The sequence below is a fragment of the Odocoileus virginianus genome, chromosome 21 (genome assembly GCF_023699985.2).
Source record: "Odocoileus virginianus isolate 20LAN1187 ecotype Illinois chromosome 21, Ovbor_1.2, whole genome shotgun sequence".
NCBI classification, from domain to species: Eukaryota; Metazoa; Chordata; class Mammalia; order Artiodactyla; family Cervidae; genus Odocoileus; species Odocoileus virginianus.
Genome location: NC_069694.1, coordinates 41,077,310 through 41,098,738, shown reverse-complemented (window position 1 = coordinate 41,098,738; position 21,429 = coordinate 41,077,310). Strand labels below are relative to the sequence as shown.

At 41.2% G+C, this 21,429-nt stretch overlaps 1 protein-coding gene across 4 annotated transcripts in view; it reads right to left on the bottom strand.

Annotated features, from left to right (window-relative positions):
* The window catches only part of NFKB1 (nuclear factor kappa B subunit 1), a 119,706-nt gene that overhangs the window by 11,976 nt on the left and 86,301 nt on the right, over positions 1-21,429 (bottom strand). For all 4 annotated transcript variants that reach the window (XM_020901945.2, XM_070452194.1, XM_020901946.2 and 1 more), the window contains 7 exons: positions 20,264-20,355; positions 18,410-18,548; positions 12,297-12,440; positions 10,519-10,608; positions 8,396-8,581; positions 6,788-6,929; positions 3,439-3,553 (listed from right to left, as the gene is read on the bottom strand). In XM_020901945.2, coding sequence (XP_020757604.2) covers positions 3,439-3,553; positions 6,788-6,929; positions 8,396-8,581; positions 10,519-10,608; positions 12,297-12,440; positions 18,410-18,548; positions 20,264-20,355 — 908 coding nt within the window. The remainder of the gene's footprint in view (positions 1-3,438; positions 3,554-6,787; positions 6,930-8,395; positions 8,582-10,518; positions 10,609-12,296; positions 12,441-18,409; positions 18,549-20,263; positions 20,356-21,429) is intronic.

Below are 21,429 nucleotides of genomic sequence, written 5' to 3'. Positions count from 1 at the left end.
AGCTTTTGCACAGCAAAGAAAACTATAAATAAGATGAAAAGACAACCCTCAGAATGGGAGAAACTAATTGCAAATGAAACAACTGACAAAGGATTAGTGTTAAAAATACACAAGCAGCTCACACAGCTCAACACCAGAAAAACAGCCCAATCAAAAAATGGGCAAAAGACCTAAACAGACATTTCTCCAAAGAAGACAAGATAGATGGCCAACAAACACATGAAAAGATGCTCCACATCACTCATTATTAGACAAATGCAAATCAAAACTACAATGAGGTACTGCCTCACACTGGTCAGAATGGCCATCATCAAAAAATCTACAAACAATAAGTGCTGGGGAGGGTGTGGAGAAAAGGGAACCCTCCTGCACTGCTGGGGGGATGTAACTGATACAGTCACTATGGAGACACATGTACTCCCATGTTCACTGCAGCACTATTTACGACAGCGAGGACATGGAAACAGCCTAGATGTCCAGCAACAGATGAATGGATAAAGAAGTTGTGGTACATATATACAATGGACTGATACTCAGCCATAAAAAGGAACACATCTGAGTCAGGTCTAGTGAGATGGATGAACCTAGAGCCTGCTCTACAGAGTGAAGTCAGAGAAAAACAAATATTGTATATTTGTGCATACACATGCAATCCAGAACAATGGCAACCATGAACCTATTTGCAGGGCAGGAATAGAGACCCAAACAGAGAACAGACTTGTGGACACAGCAGGGGGAGGAGAAGGTGGGACGAATAGAGTAGCAATGAAACATATATATTACCATATGTAAAACAGATGGCTATTGGAAAGCTCCTGACAGGGAGCTCCACCCGGTACTCTGACGAGGTAGAAGGGTGGGAGGGAGGTTCAAGAGGCAGGGGACATATGCAGACTTACATATGCTCATGCTGTTGTATATGTTGCTGTGAAACCAACACAACATTCTAAAGCAATTATCCAATTAAGAATAAATTTTGAAAAAGTATATTAAAATATCTGCCTACTTTAAAGTATATATGTTAAGGTAGCAAATACCTAGGGAAATACTTATAATTGTTATATTTGGGAGTGGGGCTGAGAACTTGTATGCTGCTAGGGAGGGTAACTTTTATTCTCTAATACATATCCTTACTTACCATTTTAAAACTACGAACATAGCTATGATAATTAAAACAAAAAATAAAGGCACAAACCCCCCACTCATGTTTTATAGGAACATATGCAAATAAAATTGATATCAAATAAACTAGAGTGGTGGTTTATGTTGGAGGGAGAGGAATTGGAGAAGAGAAAATAGTTTAAAAGGAATAGATTTCAGAAATATTTTCAGAAAAATCTTAACCCTGTGTACTTATATTATTTTGAGTGTGGCTTTCTCTAGAGGGTGGGTGGAAGAGAGATTTCATCACGACAGATGGCCACAGAAATGTACTAAGATTAGTGAAAGGTATTTTGGGAGCATGTTTCAGACAATTGCCAAATAATCCAAATTACTTAGGGAACTGTATAATTTCCCATCAAGAATAGCTAACAGAGAACCTTTACAATAGAAAAATGGAAGTTTAAATATTAGTGGGTTTCTAGTTCCCAAATAAAAGTCGCCATTGGGTGTGTGTGTGACACCTTAAAGGCCAGCCAGGGGGTCCTGAATCCTTGCCCATCAATGAAAACGATGGTAAGGGGGTGCGAGAAGTGGACCTGCATGCCCCCAAGAGTCCCCATACCAGAAGGCATGGAAGCGTCAAAGGTGGTGGTTTCAGAGTTTTGTCCCCAGCACAGTGGAGAGTCTCAACAGTTGTACCCGAACGATACAGTGAGGAGTTTGGCACATAATAAATCACAACTACTAAGCCTGTTGTGCAGTGTCCTTTGCAGGTCCTATTTATAAACAGAAACACAATTCCCTGAATCTGACATACAGGCACTGAACTTAAGCACTCTTTGGAAGAGGGACTGATAAGTGCAAGGTCCCATTTCCAGTTTTCTTTGTACACTTGTAATGGTGAAAGGAACAGTTGGTCCTAGAGCCTGAGAGACTCAGGCTTTATGGGCCAAGTGACTTTCCAAACACCAGCAACACCCAAACTGGTATGAAAATGTGAAGAAGCCATCCTTTAAATATATATACCTAAAATTAGACCTCATCCTAGTTATGAGTCAGTGAAGAATTCCCCAACTTCATTTTCCGTTTGATCTTAAGTATGACGGCCAAAGACGAGGCCTAATGCCTTAATATCCAGTGGGAAACTTATTTTCCCTTATCAGGAGACACAGATCAACTTGATCTATCTATTCACAGATAAAAATCTACTGGGAGCTACATGTAAACATTTCAGAGCAATTGCTTTTAGGAAATGACTCACATCACTGCTTTAAAAATTGAGAACTGGGACAAGCACCTTCACTGTGTAAATAACTGTACATGGTGGTTGCCTGTATTTTTAGAGGGAGGGATAGGCTTGAGTCAGGCATCTGGGCATACCATGGAGGCCAGGGAGGCCTGAGAAGTCATTTTGAGTCAAGGGAAAGCAAAAACAGAAAAGCGGAGAAGGGCACGGGATCAGGAGGCTGTAGAGAAGGCTGGTGGGGCCGGGAAAGGCAGCAGGAAGGGAGAATGCCAGGGGAAGAGGGAGGGAGCAGACCCTACTCACCTCCTCCCAGCATGGTCCCTTTGCCTGGGAGGCTGGTCAGGGTCTGCCGGCTCCCTGCACGGGCATCCCAGCTTTGATTCTGACACCCTCAATCTCCTTTCCTCACCTGAAACCTGCGTGTACCCACCAGGCAGCCTCACTGAGTCTCCAGTCAGCCTGCTCTCTGAGATACTTGACGACCTCTGTAACAGAGTTCCTCAACCTGCTTTTAAGTATACCTAATTTCTGGGTGAATCTGATTTGGGCAAATCTCTTTAGTGTTCCCTGTTTTCTTCACCTTGAACATTATTATTGTATTTTGAATTTTCTGTTTTTTTGAAAGACACTTTTTCCTTTTCAAGCAACCTTTTTAGCTTTCTGTATTCTTGACTCAGCACCCTTCATTTGATAACCATTTAATCTAGATGCTGTCAACATGTTCAGCACACTTCAAAATTCTTGTAAATCACTGGCTTTTCAAACTGAAAAGTTTTTTCAATTCTGTTTTTCTCGACAGGTGTGATGTATTTATCCTGCAGTAGACTAAGTGCTTTGGCAAGTTTCTGAAGCTTCAAGTTTGCAGTCTCTCGGCAGGATGCTAAATTTCATTGTGGGGTGACTGCTATTATATCCATAGATCAAAGGATCCTCATTCATAAAAGAACATTCCTATGTGATATTACCTACAGAGACATGTTATTTTATTTTTGCTACTGTTAATATTATATGCTATTATTAATACACACACAAGCACATGTACACATCATGGATTTTTCTTCAGTCATCTCCTTGATATTTCTGCTTACCTGGTAGAGATCATTTCTCATGTTGATAATTTCATCAGAAATCAAGCCAGATGTGACTTCCAGCAGATCTCTCACAAGCTGATTATGAAGGTGGATGATTGCCAAGTGTAAGACACTGGAATAAAAATATAGTGGCAATAATCAGCTGAAGTGTTAATGGGGGAAAAAAAAGGAAAACAGGTTCCCACGATAGGATTAGATTTGTGAACTGAATTTGGCTCTCTAGTTTCCTTTGGCGCGCAAATGTCTGGAATCTACGAAACATCCTGAATCCAAGGTGAATGTGCTCTATCACCTGCTCACTTACAGAGCCTGCCTGGTCTCTGGGGGCTCAGTTCAGACTCCCTGACGTGTAAAGGAGCCTGGACTTTGAGGCAGAGATGTCTCCAAGTTCAAATCCTAGCCCTGCCTCTGTGCTATGGTTTCAGGGCGTTTTCTCCTCTAACGTTTCCCTGACTTACCTGGACGCAGACAGATGATATGAGTTAAATTCCTGAACTAGGATTTGTTCAGAAAAATGTAGTTATCTCACCTAGCCCTGCCACCTCTTCCAAAATACAAGGTGGTGGCTTTTTAAGATCTTTCTAGATCCCAAGAGGGGAGAGTGGAGTTAGGCTCTTAACTACAGGAAGAAGACTTGAAGCAAACTTCTGGAGGAAAAATGTGGTTGTATTTCTCCCCTGAATTCTTTCCTCTGCCTGGAATGGTTTTGCTCTTCTTGTCTGCCTCACCAGCGCTTCATCTTTCATGCACCAGTCTAAAACTTACATCCTTGGAGAAGACTTTCTCAGTTTCCAAGGCAGAGCAAGCTGTCCCCCACTCAAGTTTCCTGCTTGGTTGAGCAACTACAGTTTTCTGTACATCCTCTCTCTCTGTCTTCTAAGCCTCTTGTAAGGCTGGGTCAGCCTTACAGCCCTGGCACACAATTTAGGCACTAAAATAAGGATGACCTAACAAACAGGGCTTACAATAATGAGGCTGAAAATATTGGCAGGTGCCAAGCATCACTCCTAGGAACAAAATTTTTTTAATTGTTAAAAAAAATTGACTATTAAAATTAATTGGAAATGACACAAAAAGAACAATGAAAAATGGCTACTATTCGTTTAGAGCTTCTAATACCAGACTACACTAAGCATCTGACAGAGATTATCATATTAATCATAGTCTTACAAGGTAGGTAATATTATCCTTATTTTTGGTGATGAAACTGAGACATATAGGTAGAACTCAACCCAGATCATATATTAAATCCATGACTGTCTTGCTCCAAAGACATCCCTTAATTCCTTAAGGCCTCCTGCTGCAGGGGCACATGAGCGCTGCTCTGTGGAGTGGTGGTGAACATCCAGGAGGATGACCCCTCCGAGGTATGGACAGATCACGACGCAGAGCACACCCAGAGGATCCCATGGTGGCAGTACCTACGGGATTTGAGCATAGGCTGCATTTTCTCTAAACATAGCAGGTGTCATTTTATTCAGGCCACTTTCTTGGCAATAGCAGGTGTGTATTACATGGGATTAACACTGACATAGGAGAGCCTGGAAAACTAGACTGTGGCATCATTATTTGAGAGAGACTTAAATGAATTATCTCAGGGTTTCCGTACTGTCTTGAAACCTAGGACTGAAAGAAGACTGATGAAAAGGTCCTGAAGTCTGATGCAGACATGATGTACATATACCAAGAAAAAGGTCGTACTTCAAAATCTGCCTAAAAATTTCCATGTGTAGCTCAGCATTTCATAGCAGAAGTACATTCCCCCTCCCCCATAAATTTTCACACCCTCATGGGAATTTCCCCAGTACCAGAAGTTTTTATTATTTTTTCTCATTGTATTTTCTGTGATGACTAATGGCCACAGGATTCGGATTAATAGCCGAATATAATAAGCTCAGTGAAAACAAGGGACCTGAGCTATGAAGGCTCAAAGCTATTCCTGTCTGCATTCTTATGAGGACTCTTCCTCGGTTTCCCCCAGTCTCACCTCTCTGGCTTCCAGCTGCGGCATGAGAATATTTGGGGACCTGGGAGGGGACTCTGAGGATTCACTTGCTTAGAAGTGCCTGGGCAGGGAAGGCTTCCTCCGCAGCCTCTCCATATATATTCCAGGTCCTCACATATGTTCATACCTTCGCCTCCATACCCCCACTTGGATGTGTGTGCCTGTATCCCTTTCCACAATCCTCCCTTCAGACACCCGCGGTCCCTAAGAACGTCATCTGAAATACTGCTGTCCTGTCCTGCTTAACTGCTTTCTCTTGTGGTTCTATGCTACTGGATGCTAACTGGATTGTTTAATCCTGTAAAACACGTTCTGCTGCTGATGACATTACAGACTGTGCTGGTTCCTCCCCTACTGTATAACAAGGCCAGTGGTTACACCACATCCTTGGTTACACTGCAAGGAATGAGAACAAAGGTCTCTCTTTGAAACCCCGAGGCTGGCACTTTCCTAAAGCATTTGGTTCAGTGTTTAAGAGACAGCACCCATGAGCTCTTCCAGAGAGAAGGATTTCTCACTGTTGATGCTATTTTGGGGAAGGTTTTGAACAAACCACTTGACTTGGACTTGAGCGCTGCTGTCGCTTGCTATTTTTATAGGCTTTTGAGATTATTTTAGAAGTCTCAGTGAAAGGAAGAGGAGAACTGTTTTAGAAAGATGCCAGGTGTCCCGGCACATATGAGCTCTGTAACCCCAGAAGTGGGAAGCATGGTGGTGGAATGGTAGATTCCCACACCACATGGGCGAGAGCAGTCAGAAGAGTCTGGTCCAGTCACAGACTGGTGACCATTAACACAGGCAGTAGAGAAGGAACTGTTAACTGGGAGAGAATGATGATGGCCTGTTAATCATTTTGTCATTGTTGCCCTTGAGCTATCTCTATTGGGCTTTTCCTGGAGATTACTGTTATCACAGGTATGCAGTTGGGATAATAAGCACTTTAGACATTTGGCAAGACCAAACTTTATTATGTTATTCCAATAAACAAATATTATTATTCCAATAAACAAAATGTTTACTAGATATTATTCTAAATCTTATTCCAATAAATGAAGCAGGGCTTTTCAAAGAGTACCATTCCCCATCTCGGTTTTCTAACCCAGAGTGTTGTACTCTTATATGAGTAACCAGCTATTTTAGAACTCAACAGGTGGGAACCACAGGATAGAGAAGCAGATCACACCACTTAGCCTTACTGATGCATTCTTTTTCTTGAGGGAATGCTTCAGTTGCAGGATCCAGTGACTTTAATCAATTCGTCTCATCTCTAGCCAGCATGCACACAATTCTTTTCTCTCTTTGCCCCTTTAAAACGCCTTGTTTACAAAAGTCCTGACTTACCTGTCCCCGTTCTCATCCTGCACGGCAGTGAGATGGCGCTGGACCGCCAGCAGCATCTTCACGTCTCCTGTCACTGCGTAGTCAAAGAGGGCGTTGGCGTGCTGCTTGGCCAGCTGCATGGCCTTCTCCAGAAAGAGGTTATCTGCAAGGCAATGATCACAGTCACAGTTGAGTTTCCTGTACTTGCTCTATGGGAATGGCATGCTTGAGGCCAACACCATCAGCATCTGACCCTGAGACACATCGATTTAGTGGAAAATGCTCCTTTCAGGGGCTTCCCCAGAGTAGTGTGAGTGGCAGAATCCACCTGCCGACCCCAGGAGACACAAGTTCGATCCCTTGGCTGGGAAGATTCCCTGGAAGTGGAAATGGCTATACACTCCAGTACTTTTTCCTGGAGAATCCCATGGGCAGAGGAGACTGGCAGGCTACAGTCCATGGGGTCGCAAAGAGTCGGATGAGACTGAGTGAGCATGCGTGCACACACCTGTCAGTGCTTTTGGATCATGTTCACTGCGGAAAGCACAGGTGGATGCTGGCTCACTGACAAATATAGAGGTTGATCTCAAAAAACCTGTCTACAATTTTTTTGGGGGAAAGAAATTCAGAAGTCTGTTACTTTAAGGGGAATAATCAATCTCCAAATAATGCTCACTGGATTTTGCCACAATTGTAAATAATCAATCTCTTGGGGAAATAATCCTTCACTGGAATCTTACACGACTCTCTGGTTCAGCAGGAAGTGTCAAAAATCAGTCTCTGCCACAGACAGACAGACTCTATGAGCCACTGGTGTTTCTGTGTTAGGTCTTTAATTTCATCATCTGTGACTTTGTTTTACTAATTTTTATTGGGGTATAGTTGCTTTACAGCCATTGGTGTTCTTGTAAACTTTGCTTCCGGAAGGTCAGTGGGAGGAAACTTGTGGCTTGCCAGCCAAATCCTGTGTGTGGCCTGTTTTTTTGACCTCCTAGCTAAGCATGGTGTGTACATTTATTTAAAAAAGAAAAAAAACATGCAACAGAAACCCTATGTAGCCCCCAATTCTACTTATTAACTATCTCTTACAGAAAAAGTCTTCCAAGCATAATCTGGGATGACCTAGACTCGTGACACATACCCTAATGGGTTCCAAATATGCACTGTCCCTCCTAATTCTCCAAGGAAGGCAGTGACATAAAGGGGAAAGTTCTTATTTTCAGGCAAAGTTCCACCTCAGTGTGACAGTCAAGCTACAATCAGAGAAGGGAGGCTGTCAAAATTATGCAAACTGCTCTCTATTGTCTGTGGTGGAAATGATTTAGATTATCTCTCCTGATACCCTAAAACTGCATGACATGACTGGAGAAGCATATGTAGATGTCTGTACTTTATACTCAGAGATAACACTGGGCAAATGGAAACCCCAGTGTGAATAAAACAACCCAGCACAGACTTTTCAAAAGGCATACGGGGCTCTGAAGAGCACACGGAACCAGATGTGGATGTGTCATCTTTAGTCCTTAGGTCAACAAGATAAACCTGTCTTCTGGAAACAGGTTCTCCACCCAGACCTGACCCGGCCCTCCCCAGCCAGCACCACGCAGTCCCCCGTCCTGCACGGCTCACCCTGGAAGCTGCAGTTCTCTTCTCTTACTCCTACCGAGCACGTCAGGTTAGCCTCAGTGCCCCCCTTGCAGGACTCTCCATCTTGTTCTGTGGTTTCTGTTACTTGCTCGGAGAGATTTACAACCTCTCTGTCATCACTCTTGCCACAACTTTCAGGGTCATTTTTAGATGGGGTGTCTATGGTTCCTAAGATAAAAGCCAGAAAAAAAATCAGCCTTTTCTCAGTAAAATCTATTCAGTTATAATTCACTGTTTCAGCAAAGGTCAGCTAAAGGTAGAGGCAGGCTTACTGCAAAGGGAAAAAAACAGTTAATTTAAAATTCCTTTTAAAAGGATCTGTTTGCCAGGATATGTTAACACCTACAATTTCACTAACTGTTGACGTTATTTTCTATTGAAATTGTGGGACCTAGGGAGCTATTTGCTCCTTTTGTTTATTTTCATTCTTATTTTCCTGAAGAAAGAAACTTTGTATAGCCTTCAGTGCAAAGACTTCAGAGCCATTCTTTGTATTATAGTTGGTTGCCTCTTGGCTGTATAACTTCTGAGTGCAAATCATTGAGCTCTTTAACACGGTATTGCAGAGAATAAATCATAATGGGTAAAAATTGTTCAAAAAATGGTCATAAGTAAACCATTTTGAAGCTACTTTAAAGTCACTTCCAAAAAACTTTTTTTTAAATTGAGGTGTAATTGACATATAACATTGTAATAATTTTAGGTATACAGGATAATGACTATTTATATATGTTGCAAAATGATCATTACAACACATCTAGTTTAACATCTATCAGCATATATAGTTACAAATTCTTGTGATGAGAACTTTAAGAGCTTAAAAAACATATTTTTACATTTCTAAAAATGTACATCTTATCCTGTTTATTTGGAAAGGAGGAAAATGAAGTAAAGCTCTTCTAGGAATTACAAGGAAGTGGCATTTAAAAAATTCTTGAAAGCAGAGCAGCTATTTCCCCCCACCCAGTGCTCAAGCAGATTGTGAAGATGTGGTCTGAATTCACATTCTTCACTGTGGGAGCTATCCTGTGCAGTTGCTGATCATCCTCATTGAGGTCCTACTATACTATCTGACAGCTACTATGAGAGCACTGAGGTTTTACAGGCAGACCTGGTTCAAATTCTGGTTCTGCCACTAACAAATATGTACCTTCAGTGAGTGAACAGTCATCTGTGAACCTTGATGTGCTCTCTCTATAAAAACGGAGAAACTAATATTTTCCTTACAGTGGAATCAAGATGATTAAAACATGTAAAAGTATCTGACATGAAACAGGTGTTGAACACATGAGAAGACCTTTTTGTATTCTTTTTTCAATAGGTACACTGGAATGGTACATTGAAGAATTGATGCCTTTGATCTGTGATGCTGGAAAAGACTCCTGAGATTCCCTTGGACTGCAAGGAGATCAACCAGTCAATCTTAAGGAAAATCAGCCCTGAATACCTGTTGGAAGGACTGATGCTGAAGCTGAAACTTCAGTATTTTGGTCATTTGATGCAAACAGCCGACTCATTGGAAAAGGCCCTGATGCTAGGAAAGGTTGAGGGCAGAAGAGGGTGTCAGAGGATGAGATGGCTGGAAGGTATCACCAATGCAATGGACATGAACTTGGGCAAATTTTGGGAGATGATGAGGGACAGGGAAGCCTGGTGTGCTGCAGTTCATGGGGTTGCAAAGAGTCTGACACGACTGGGCAAATGAACAGCAATAACACTGGAATGGACATGTAGTATGAAGCATAAACACATGAACAACTGCTAATTAGAGGGTACATTTGATGAGGAAAGACCATGTCTATAAAATTCTAAATGTCTCAAAAGTGTAGTATTTGATAAAAAAAAAGAATAGGTAAGTTTGGTGACTTAATGTTTGAACAATCAAATCTCTCTATGCTCCTTTCTAATGTTTTTTTTCTTTCCCCTGTTCACGCCACGTACAAAGTATAAATATAAACAGAGTATCAGGAATAGAATTTCTACTGTCCACAGGAAATACTAGTTTTGGGGAAAGAAGTTATTGTCTTAATTTATTTGCATTTATCAATTTTTTTCAAGATAATGTTGTGTAAGTAATGACTGGAAAAAAAAAAAGTGCTACTTACCATGCTTCATCCCAGCGTTAGATTTAGTGGTTCCAGGATGGAAGGTAATTCCACCATACGTGGGGAATCCATAGTGGGGGAAGCCATACCCTGAAATGGCAGATGTAACAAATGAAACCTCATGACAATTTTTTTAAAAAGGCCTCAGCAAACCTCAGTGTCCCTCCGTCAGGTAAGCACAGGCTCCGGTGTGCCTGACACATTGCTTCTGTTGTGAGTTAGTAAGACGCATCACGTCATGGGGGGGTCGTGGGATCATGAACATTCCATCCTGGCCAGGCTGACAGTCTGGCCACTTGGGCAGAAGCCAGGCTCTGGGCAGTGTGCGGGAGCTCACATCTGTCTCCCACTCCTGCATGCTGGGGAGAGCCGAACGGCGAGGGGCTGCCACCCAGACTCGGACTGGCTCACACACACAGTGGACTAACCTCTGGAGAGAAAAAACCGAGCCAAACCAAATACATATCCTGACCCCTCAACAGAAACACGCCCCCACTGGTCACTCTCATGCATGTTTTGGTGGAGGCATAAGCTGGTAAAACTCTTTGGGGTAGCAGTGGGTATCAATCATACTCTGTGACATCGTAATTTCACTTCAAAGAATTGAATTTACAGAAATAAACTGGAATAAAAGAAAAGCAATGTGGATAGCGGAGTTTAGTGCATTTTATATAAAAAAAATAGGAAACAATGTTCAAGTAATTTATACTATGGTTTGTTCACTTGATGAAATATTATGAATCATTAAAATGATGCTTAAAAATTATGCTGATGTAAAATTTATATAACCATGGAGAATGCTTATGTTAAACTGTTAGGAAAAAACAGTATACATAACTCTATACACAATCATGTGAGAATAATGAGTAAGTCATATGACTAAATGGATTAAAATAATATAAACAATGAGGAACACAGCTGTGCTTGGAGAAATGTATAAATATATATTATAATGTATATACACAAAAAATTAAGTAGCTAATCTATGATGGCAGGATTTTATATATTTTCAACTTTTCTATAGTATAGCATAAATATAAAATGAAACCTTTTCAACATTTCCAAAGAATACCAAGATAACTGTATCTGCCTCCTCTGCCCCCACCAAAAAAATACGAGGTGGTATATACCAAAATGTTAAGAGGTATTCTTTGGATAACTGACTTCAAGACTTTTTTTTCTTACAGGTTTTGGTATTATCTATCTACATATTCGCAAAGAGCCAGACATGACTAAGCGACTGAACTGAACTGAACCGATCTACATATTATAAATTGAACATGTGTTTCTTTGAAAAAAAGTTTACTGGGAAATTTTCCCTTTTTTGCCATGCTGCACTGCACGGTTTACTCCGACCGGGGGTCAAACCCATGCCTCCTGAGGGGGAGCATGGAGTCTCAACACTGGACTGCCAGGGAAGTCCTGGGAAATTTTAATGAATATTAATATATCATGTTCAATGGATTTCCCTGGTGGTTCAGCAGTAAAGAAATCTGCCTGCCAATGCAGGAGACATGGGTTCAGTCCCTGGGTGGGGAAGATGCCCTGGAGAAGGAAATGGCAACCCACTCCAGTGTTCTTGCCTGGAGAACCCCATGGACAGAGGAGCCTGGAGGGCTACAGTCTATAGGATCATAGAAGAGTCGGACACGACTTAGACCCTAAACAGTAACAACAATCACATTCAGTAATGTCACAAGTACTCAATGCACAGACAAGGGAATCTAGGAGAAGGAAATCCACCCTCTCTGACGTGAAAGAACAGCCCTGGCTCATACCTGGGCCGGCACTCCCAGCGCCCCCACCTCCACCACCGCTGCCAAACATGCCCCCGCCTCCAGCTCCAGCGCCGCTACCACCGCCAAAACTGTCCGAGAAATTGGGCATCAGCTTCTGTCGTTTCCTCTGCACTTCCTCTTTATCTGCATTTAAAGGAAGGGAAACCAAAGGAGAAGAGATTGATTCAGTTCCACTACTAGCCACAGAAAGAATATTGATTCTGATGGTATTTTTAAACATCCTAAAGGGAAACAGAAAACACCCAAGGAGGAAGAGATGCCAAATTTCAAGAAGCATTGTATTTATTCCAATGAATACGAAGACCAAGAACTAGCCTCAGAGAGACCACAGAACAGTACACACCCAATTCTCTCTGGAATGGATTAAGTCCCCCATGTCACTCAAGTTAGTGAGACACTAGACTGCCCATCAAAGGTGAAGATACTGAAAAAACTGAATGAGAAGAACACTACTGAGCATTTTCACATGGTCATACAGAACAACTGTCACTAAGCAGCCAACATTTATTATGCATCTACAGTGAGCTAAGTGCTGTGGATAAAGAGAAGTATGACATCATGTCCTTGCTGTCAAGAACCCGCCAATATAATTTTAAGGTTTAGGGGAAAGACAGAGAGGACATGATAATACTATATATGTTAAATTCATGGTGCCAACTAGGGTTCCAGGAGTTTATGGGAAGACTTTGAGGGAGTACCATGAGCTGGAAATTCAGGGAAGGCTTCCAGAATCAACCTTCCATTAGAAGGGGGCAAAGGGAAGATGCTCTGGGGAGGGGATGCAGAGAGAAAGAAACAAAGGAACCAATGTACGCTGCATGCTTACGAGAACAGCAGGGCATCAGTTTAGCTGAAGTGGAAGTTTTCTATCATGAATTGGTGAGAATCAGGGCTGAATGGGACCACACTGTCAAGCCCCTGGACTGTGAACCTAAGGGGTTTAATTGACAGGCAGGAGAGCCATGCACTGTTTCTGAACTGGGGACGCCTTGTACAGGGTGGTGTTTCAGGAAGGTCTGTCACCGGTGCATAGGTGAGAAGCAGAGACAGCACAGACAGAAAGTGACAGAAGCTGTTTCTCCGTGGTCACCATGAGAATAAAAATGGGTGGATCCCGCAAAGACAACAAGAGAGGGATCTGCAGCCGTTGGTGACTCATGAAATATGTGAGGCTAAAAAGTTTAAGACCACTAATTGACTAAAATACAGCGATGCCCGCTGAGATTTTTGACAGTCCAGCTCTAGATACTATTTAGACCTTTCCCCCTCATTCCTTATGTGATCGCTCTATTTTTCTTTCGCTTCTCACCAGCCCCATGGCCCCTCTGAGTTCTGCCAGCGCCTTTGTGGTCTATAGTTGCATTCTTGTTTCTTCTTTCTGTTTCCCTTTCTTTACCTTCTCTGATTTTCCCACCATACTTTTTTTCTCCCTTCTCTCTTTTGAAACAAAGGAGTGAAGAAGCTGTTTGGGTTTTGTTTAATAGGGTATTCTTTTTTTCTTCAGTCAGCAGCGCAGTACTTAACAACTGTCCTGTTTCTGGTTCTTCAGGTCAGTTCTGGTCATTGTTTATGTTCAGAAAGATCTTCAAAATTTCTAATTCTGTGGTTGTTTCAGCCGTCTCAGGGCTAGGAAGAATGCTGTTGTTTACTGATTATCTCGTGAACATCTAAGGGCAGTTGAAAGATGAAGCAGGGGAAAGTACGGTAGCAAAGTACACTTAAAAAAATCATCTTTTAAAAACAAATCCTGTTCAGATTCAGGAAAACAAAAGCCAGCATGGGTCAACTTTGACGAAAACATGCTCCCACTAGAAAAGGGTGACTTCAAAGTGGAGAAACTTAAAGCAATTTCCTCAACAAAAGGCTTTGGACAGATTTACAAAATTTCTCCATGGAGAAATTTGTATCATGACTAACAGTCATAATTATTACTCATCCTGTAAACTGTTGATCTTACATGAGACATTAGTTCATCAATAATATGAAATATAAGAGCAAACCAGACAACACATTCATCTTCAGAAATAAATATTATCCACTGACATGCTTTCTAGCAAAGAGATCATTTGGTATTTGCTATATATTCCTTTTGACTTTTAAAACAGAGATATTCACCAGTTACATTCATTGTAAAATGGGAACTTTTAAGAGTCAATTTAAAAAATAATAACTATCCTACAGTCATTAAGATGCCAATGACAAGAAATAGATACAGTAAACTCCACAACAAGCTTTTTTAAAATAAAACAACCTGTGGTCTGAATTTCCATGGAAGTGAACATGGGGACTTTCACGCTGGGTTCACTCATCCTTGTGGTCTATTTTCAATGGTGGACCATGGGATGTACTATGAAACATCAACCTATTCTAAAAGGGCTCAATACAAGCTCTTCTGTGCAGAAGAGGAAACTGAAGCTAGGATGTTAAAGGACTTGTATGAGGTCAGGGAAAGAGTGAAGATCAGATACAAGGTGTATTGAGCAGTCCATTATGTCATCACTTTTTGGGAAACACTCTTAACGCATCTTCACTTCCTTTAATAAAGGATGCCTTAAGATAACAGCTTAGTTCACAAAATGTCGATACACCTTTTAGCCTCTACCACCTTTTGCTCTGCATGTGCCTTAAAAGTACCTCATTCTTGCTTTCCGGGTTCTAGTTTGCTAGTAAAGAAAGATGTCTGCATTCATCCCGACCACACCTTTCATAATTGAAAGATTACAATTCTAGTTCTTCCTAGTCCCCATCTTTTCAGACTGAGAAGTCATTATGGTCTCTCCTTGCTTTTGTACAACTGCGCCTCAACTATCTTCTTCCCTTGCCAACCATTCCTCTCTTGATTATTTTGATTGTTTCCTTGGACCCGACCACCTCCATGACACTTTAATGAGACACAGTGTCAGTGGCCATAAAGGATGTAGAGTTTAGGACTGGATGACTGTCTGCAACAAGTGGAGTATTACATACTGCTTTGTCTAATGTCCTACTTGGTGGCACCCAACAAGTTACTAGTGTTTTGAATAAGGATAGCAACTGAGTGGGTCAATCAGTAACTTAGGTCTCAGATCTTTAGTAAGCATCTTCTGTGTGACATACATTGTTTGAGATGTAGCAATAAACACGAAAGACCAAATCTGTGATCTCAAGAACGTTCTTCCTACTAGAAGTACAAATAAGACAACAGACACATAAATTAATAGGTAAGATAATTTTACATATTGATAAAAATAAGTGAAGAATATGAAACAAGGCAATGAGATAGGGAGTGACTCCAGGAGCTGGGGGCAGTGGAAGGTATGTTCAATGACTTCTGAGAAATGAAGACAGTGATTCTTTGGGTTGCACAGTTTGGATTTGTTTCCATATAGTTACTCTGATGCTAAGTGACCTGCTACTTTTCTGGCCAGTCACAGGTCTGGTGTGATTATATCCCCTTGTGATTATTTCAACTTGGTATTTTATAATCCAGAAGGTTTTATAGACTAAGGTAAGTTGTTATCTTCAATAAAAAAGTTCTAATCTTACAACAGGGCTTCCCAGGTGTTGGCAGTGTTAAAGAACCTGCCTGCCAATGCAGGAGACACAAGAGATGTGGATTCAATCCCTGGGTTGGGAAGATCCCCTGCAGGAGGGCCTGGCAACCCACTCCAGTATTCTCACCTGAAGAATCCCATGGATGGAAGAGCCTGGCGGGCTACAGACCATGGGGTCTTAAAGAGTCAAAAACAACTGAAGTGACTCAGACCACGCACATAATTTCACAACTCAATCCTGGTACGTGTTGGCCATTCTTTCTGTGGAGCTCAACTATTAATTCTTATTTTTCCAGGTGGCTCTTTTTATACTATTTGTATAGATGGGGTTTTTAGTCAGTGATAGCCTGGAAGGTAAGTGCTTCTTGTATAGAGGTGAAGTTTTGAACTTTCAGGAGACCCCAACCCAAGACAGCTCCTACTATAATAGAGTAGCAACGAGAGTAATAGTCTGATGTACCCCTGCTGTATCCATACACAGATACCACTGGGACTCAGGCAGCCTAGAAACCAAGTTCAGCTTTGAATATTTCTAGGCTCATACATGGGTAGGTAATCTGAGTTGCCTTTATTTAACCAACTCTCTGTATTAGAAAAATTGACATTAATTTGAAAATGTTGTAAGAGAATAAATCTATTTTTTTCCCCCTCAGAAAGTCCAAAAAATTTGCCCTGTTTCTGTTTTGTGTCTACTTTTATAGAAGGATGTTAATCCAAAGCGGGGAAGTGACCACTCCTGGGGAAGCCAAGTGGGCAGGGCTTGCCACCTCATTTTACACAGAGCTGCTCAGCTTTATACACTGGAATTTCACATGAAACTTCATGTGGAGAGAAAAAAGTCTCCTCTGCTGACAGTGTTTTCAAACCATCAACAAAATGCACTGTGAACCTGACCCACCCGTGGAGATGTCACAAGCTCAGAAAAGAAACAAGAATGCACAGAACCATTTTCTAGATGCTCCTGCCACAACACGAATTCTAGGAAAAGCAAGCCCTCTTAGAAGACCAGCCATCGCAGGCTGCTGTCACAGGATCAGCAGGCATGTGCACGGCTGCCGTGGCACCTTCGCGGGTTCCAGCCTCAGCCAGGACCTGGGTGCCTTGCCCTCCCCACTCTCACTTCCCCCTAGTCCAGGGCCTTCTAATTTTGTCTGTGCCACAGCTTCTTTTGCAGCCTGGATCTCTTCTTAGGATCATGGTTTTCAGTATGTAAAATACAAAATAGGATCACAAAGAAACCCAATTGTTTTAAAGTACATTTCTAGCCATGGACCTGCAGAGGAGTCAGTGGACTCCAGGTTAACAAATACTTTTGGGGCCTGTTATACTCATCTTGAGAGGATTCTCATGGCTGCATTTCCCATTCTGCCCGCTTGGATTCCAGTCCTGTCTTTCGAATGGCCTATTAGGAATCTGCCACAGGAACTTAAAATGCAACATGATTTAAACTGACCTCTGCCTTTGCCCACCCAAATCTACTTCTGCTCCACTGATCCTTCATCAATTCATCCACCTCACAATCTTCCCAGGTGAGGATTCCTAGGGTCATCTATGACTCCTGATTTTCTCCTTCACTTCTTACCCCAACCAACAGCTGGGTCCTCCTGACATCATCACTGCACTGCCTCATGGATCTACCTTCTCCTTTCACACCACTGCACTAAGAGCTTCACTAACCTCACCCTTTCTTACTGGGATTCTTGCATTATTCTTCTGACTCACTGCTGCCCAGACAGTCTCTTCAGGGTCTATGTAGAGAAGGCAGAGGCATCATTCTAAATCTAAACTGGCCTGGTCCTTCCCGTTTCCAATTTCAAAGCACAATTCTGTAGGCTCCAGTCATAGCACCCCAGAGCCTGGCCCTGCCTTCCTGTCCTCCTTCAAGAGTCCCTCTGGGTGCGCCTGAGCCTCACTTTTCTCTGAACATACACTAACTGTTCCTAAGCCAGGGGAACCCTTTCCTTCTCTGCGGCACACTCAACCACTGAAAGACATGCACAACTTTCATGACCTTGAAGAAGCTTTCTTCTTGTGGCTTCTTCAGAATCTAGGGTTCTCTCTCCTTGGCATTATCCTATGTTTTCGTGGCTGTTTTACTTTCAGAATTACCAAAATAATAATTTGCATTATAACAATTTAAGGAGACTATTTTCTCTCCTTCTTGGTGCATCCTTTGTGAGGAATAGAGTTCTGCCTTTCCATTTGTATGGCTCTGCACTGCACGGTGGCTGAGTCTTCTGCTCAACTGCGTGAGGCCAGCGGCTGATTCTCCTAGACAGCAAGCCTTATGTTTTCATCTCAACTGCCTGACCCCCAAGTTATTCAATAAATGATAGACTCTCAAATTCAAAGAGAAATTTTAAATGCTCAACCTCATATAAAACTTGGTGGAAACATGACCCTAAAATCACATATTCCTTCTTTCATCTCTAAAAAGAAGTACCATGGACCCTCGAACCAGTTACTAAGGAAGCTGGTCAAAGAGCGTGACTGCCTGACCTTTTCTCAACAGCCTGGCTTCTTGTTAGAACAAGTGCAAGTTTTAAACAACCGAGTTACCTTTGATTTCAGGATAGTAGAGGAAAGGTTTTGGTTCGCTAGTTTCCAAATCAGATTTCCTCCGAAGCTGGACGAACACAGAGGCTGGTTTTGTAATGTTGACATCTTTATACTTTGGAGTTTTGAAGACAATGGCAAACTGCAGGATACAAAGATCCAAATGTTGGAGTAGGACTACATTTCTTTTACAGCAGTGGTACTCATTAAATACATTCTTTATGCCCAATGCTTAGACACAGTGTATTAAAAAAATACAATGCCCTAGAGAAAGTTACAACCTTGGAATTCTATACCCATATATTTTTATTCTATTGCCAATGTGAAATTAAAATATAAGATTATGCCAATGTACTGCAAATCCTCATCAGTTCACTCATCTAAAGTTTCAAATATCTTTCAGTGTAAATAACCATGTGAATAAAATACATTGCATACATCCACTTTCCCAAATTAGCCTTAAAAGCCTCCAGGATTATTTACTGCAATATCATAAAGATATAATGGAAAGAGAGAGAGGAGGATGGTTGGTACCATTGCGGGCCTCCTGGCCAGCCAACAACCACAGCAAAAAGCTAAACCCTTAAGGGAGACACAGTGACAGGGTCAGCATACTGTGAGGGGAGGATGGCCAAGGCTCTAGACATATACAGGCATCTGTAACGCCTCTAAGACAGCCTCCTTGGTGTCTGCTAGTATAATAAGCAGATTTAGTTTTTTTTTTATTTCACCCACAAAATTAATGTTTAATCTAACAGTTATGCACAGAACCTTCCAGAGTTTCTTTATGCTATGTAAACATGAACACAGAATCTTTTTTATATACACTTTGTTTCATATCTATCTTTTAAAAAATTTCAGTATCTTTGAGATCTTTCCTTGTTAGTCTGTATTCATTCTTTTTTTAATAATTGTACAATATCCCCTCACATTTACTTAACTGACCACTAACTGATGGACATTTGGATTGTTTCCATTTTGTGTGTGTGTGTGTGAAAATTGTATTCCTCAATCACTGAGAGTAATTGTTAAGATGAGGATTCAGCATTTTCATCTCTTTGTCATATACTTAATTGTTCCTGGGAGATCTTGATTTATCATGATGATATCAGCCTCAACTAGAAGAATCCTCCTGTCAACACTTTTCATTAGAATACCCTTTTAACAGCTCTCCTCGTGTTACTCTGGGAGAATACCATTACAGACTAATTGTGTTTCCCCCAAAGTCGTATGGTGAAGCCCCCGTAGTGTGGCTGTATTTGGAGATAGGGCCTTTATGGAAATAAGTAAGGTTAAATGACATCATAAGGGTAAGGCCCTGATTGGACAGGATTAGTGGTCTTAAAAGAAGAGGCGCCAAAAAAGGGAAAAATAAAAAGAAAAGACACCAGAGGGCTTCTTCTCTCTCTGCCATGTTAGGACATAACAAGAAGGTGGCTGTCTGCCAACTAGGGAGAGAGCCCTCATCAGGAACCAACCCTGTCAGACCTTGATCTGGGACTTATAGGCTCCAGAACCATAAGCAAAAGACTGCTTATCTTTTATTCACTCAGTCTATCATATTTTGTTATCAGTCTGAACAGACGAGTGAAATATGCAACACATTTCTACTTACGGGTTTGAGGGTCACTGGCTTGCATCTAGGTGATCACATACCTGACAGCATAATTCTATGGTAGGTAACTTTTCTGGAACACTTCCAAGACACAGTGTTCTTTGATGAAAGTTACATAAATATTTATCATTTTTTCTTTTTTTATACTTGGAATCTAAGTACTGAATTTCAACAAGGCAGAAAACATAGTATCATCTTCCTTACCATCCACTTACTTATCGCCCTTATCATCACCCACTTACTTGTCTATGAACATCCGTGGGGGAAAAATCTCCAAATCCTTCCCAAATTCCACCGTTTTCCTCCTCTTCGTAAAATCGAATCTGGATGTCATCTGTAAACAGTCATGTTCAGGTGTATAATTTCACACAGTATAATAACATTCATAAATGTGATGAAAAATAAAGCTGGTTCAAGAGTCCACCTGCTATGTACTTAACCTTTTATGAAAGTAATTCATATAAAATAGACTTCTGAATTACTTAAAATTTTTAGTAAAATTTTTTTGTTACCATAGTAATGGGCCCCAAGTTTTGTTTATAAGGACAGAATTCTAGATTTACCTATTCAATCTGAGTTTTCTCTTAATCAATCTTTGAATAACTTCTCCATCCTTAAGCCAGTTCACCCTCCAGGAACATGAAAGTTAGTGAAGAATATCAGAATCCCAAAAGGTGGTTCACCTTGATACAGATTTACGTAATAAAATTTAACTTAAAGTTTACTATTTGGCAGACACTGTTCTAAGTGATTTTATATGCATATATTAACTGATTCCTTCTTCAACTCTGTGATGCAAGTGTACTATTAATATCCTCATGCTGCAGAAGAGAAACTGGAGTTCACAGAGGTTAAGTGACTTATCTAAGGTTGAACAGCTAGTCAGGAGAGACCAGGATTTGAACATGGACACTGAAGGTTCAGACCCCAGGCTTTTAAACATCCTCCTATGCTACCTCTCTACAATGCTCTAGTAGTTCCTATTGAGAAACCGCTAAAATTACATGTTGGTCTAGTCCCTTTGGGTTAAATTAGAATGTCTTAATTTCACACTTCAGTCATGGATTCTACTCCTGCAGAAATATGACAATATAACTCAGGTTGGCATCTCCCTGGCTTCACTTCCTAATTCACAGGGAGGAGTACACTATTGACTTGCAAAAACTAAATGTATATTTCTATTTAAATAGAATTTTAGAAATATTAGGGTTGAGTAAGACATTCATGGGACTACCCTGGACCTAGTTATTCAGATTCTTTAAACTAGGTATCAAACTTCTCTTAATTAGCCATTTTAATGTAATGATGATGACTAAGAGTCACATTTACAAATAAAGGTACTTAGATTGTGTTTACTCCTTGTATGCACACCCAGGAATCTGGAAATGCACACTGCTTGGATAGAACT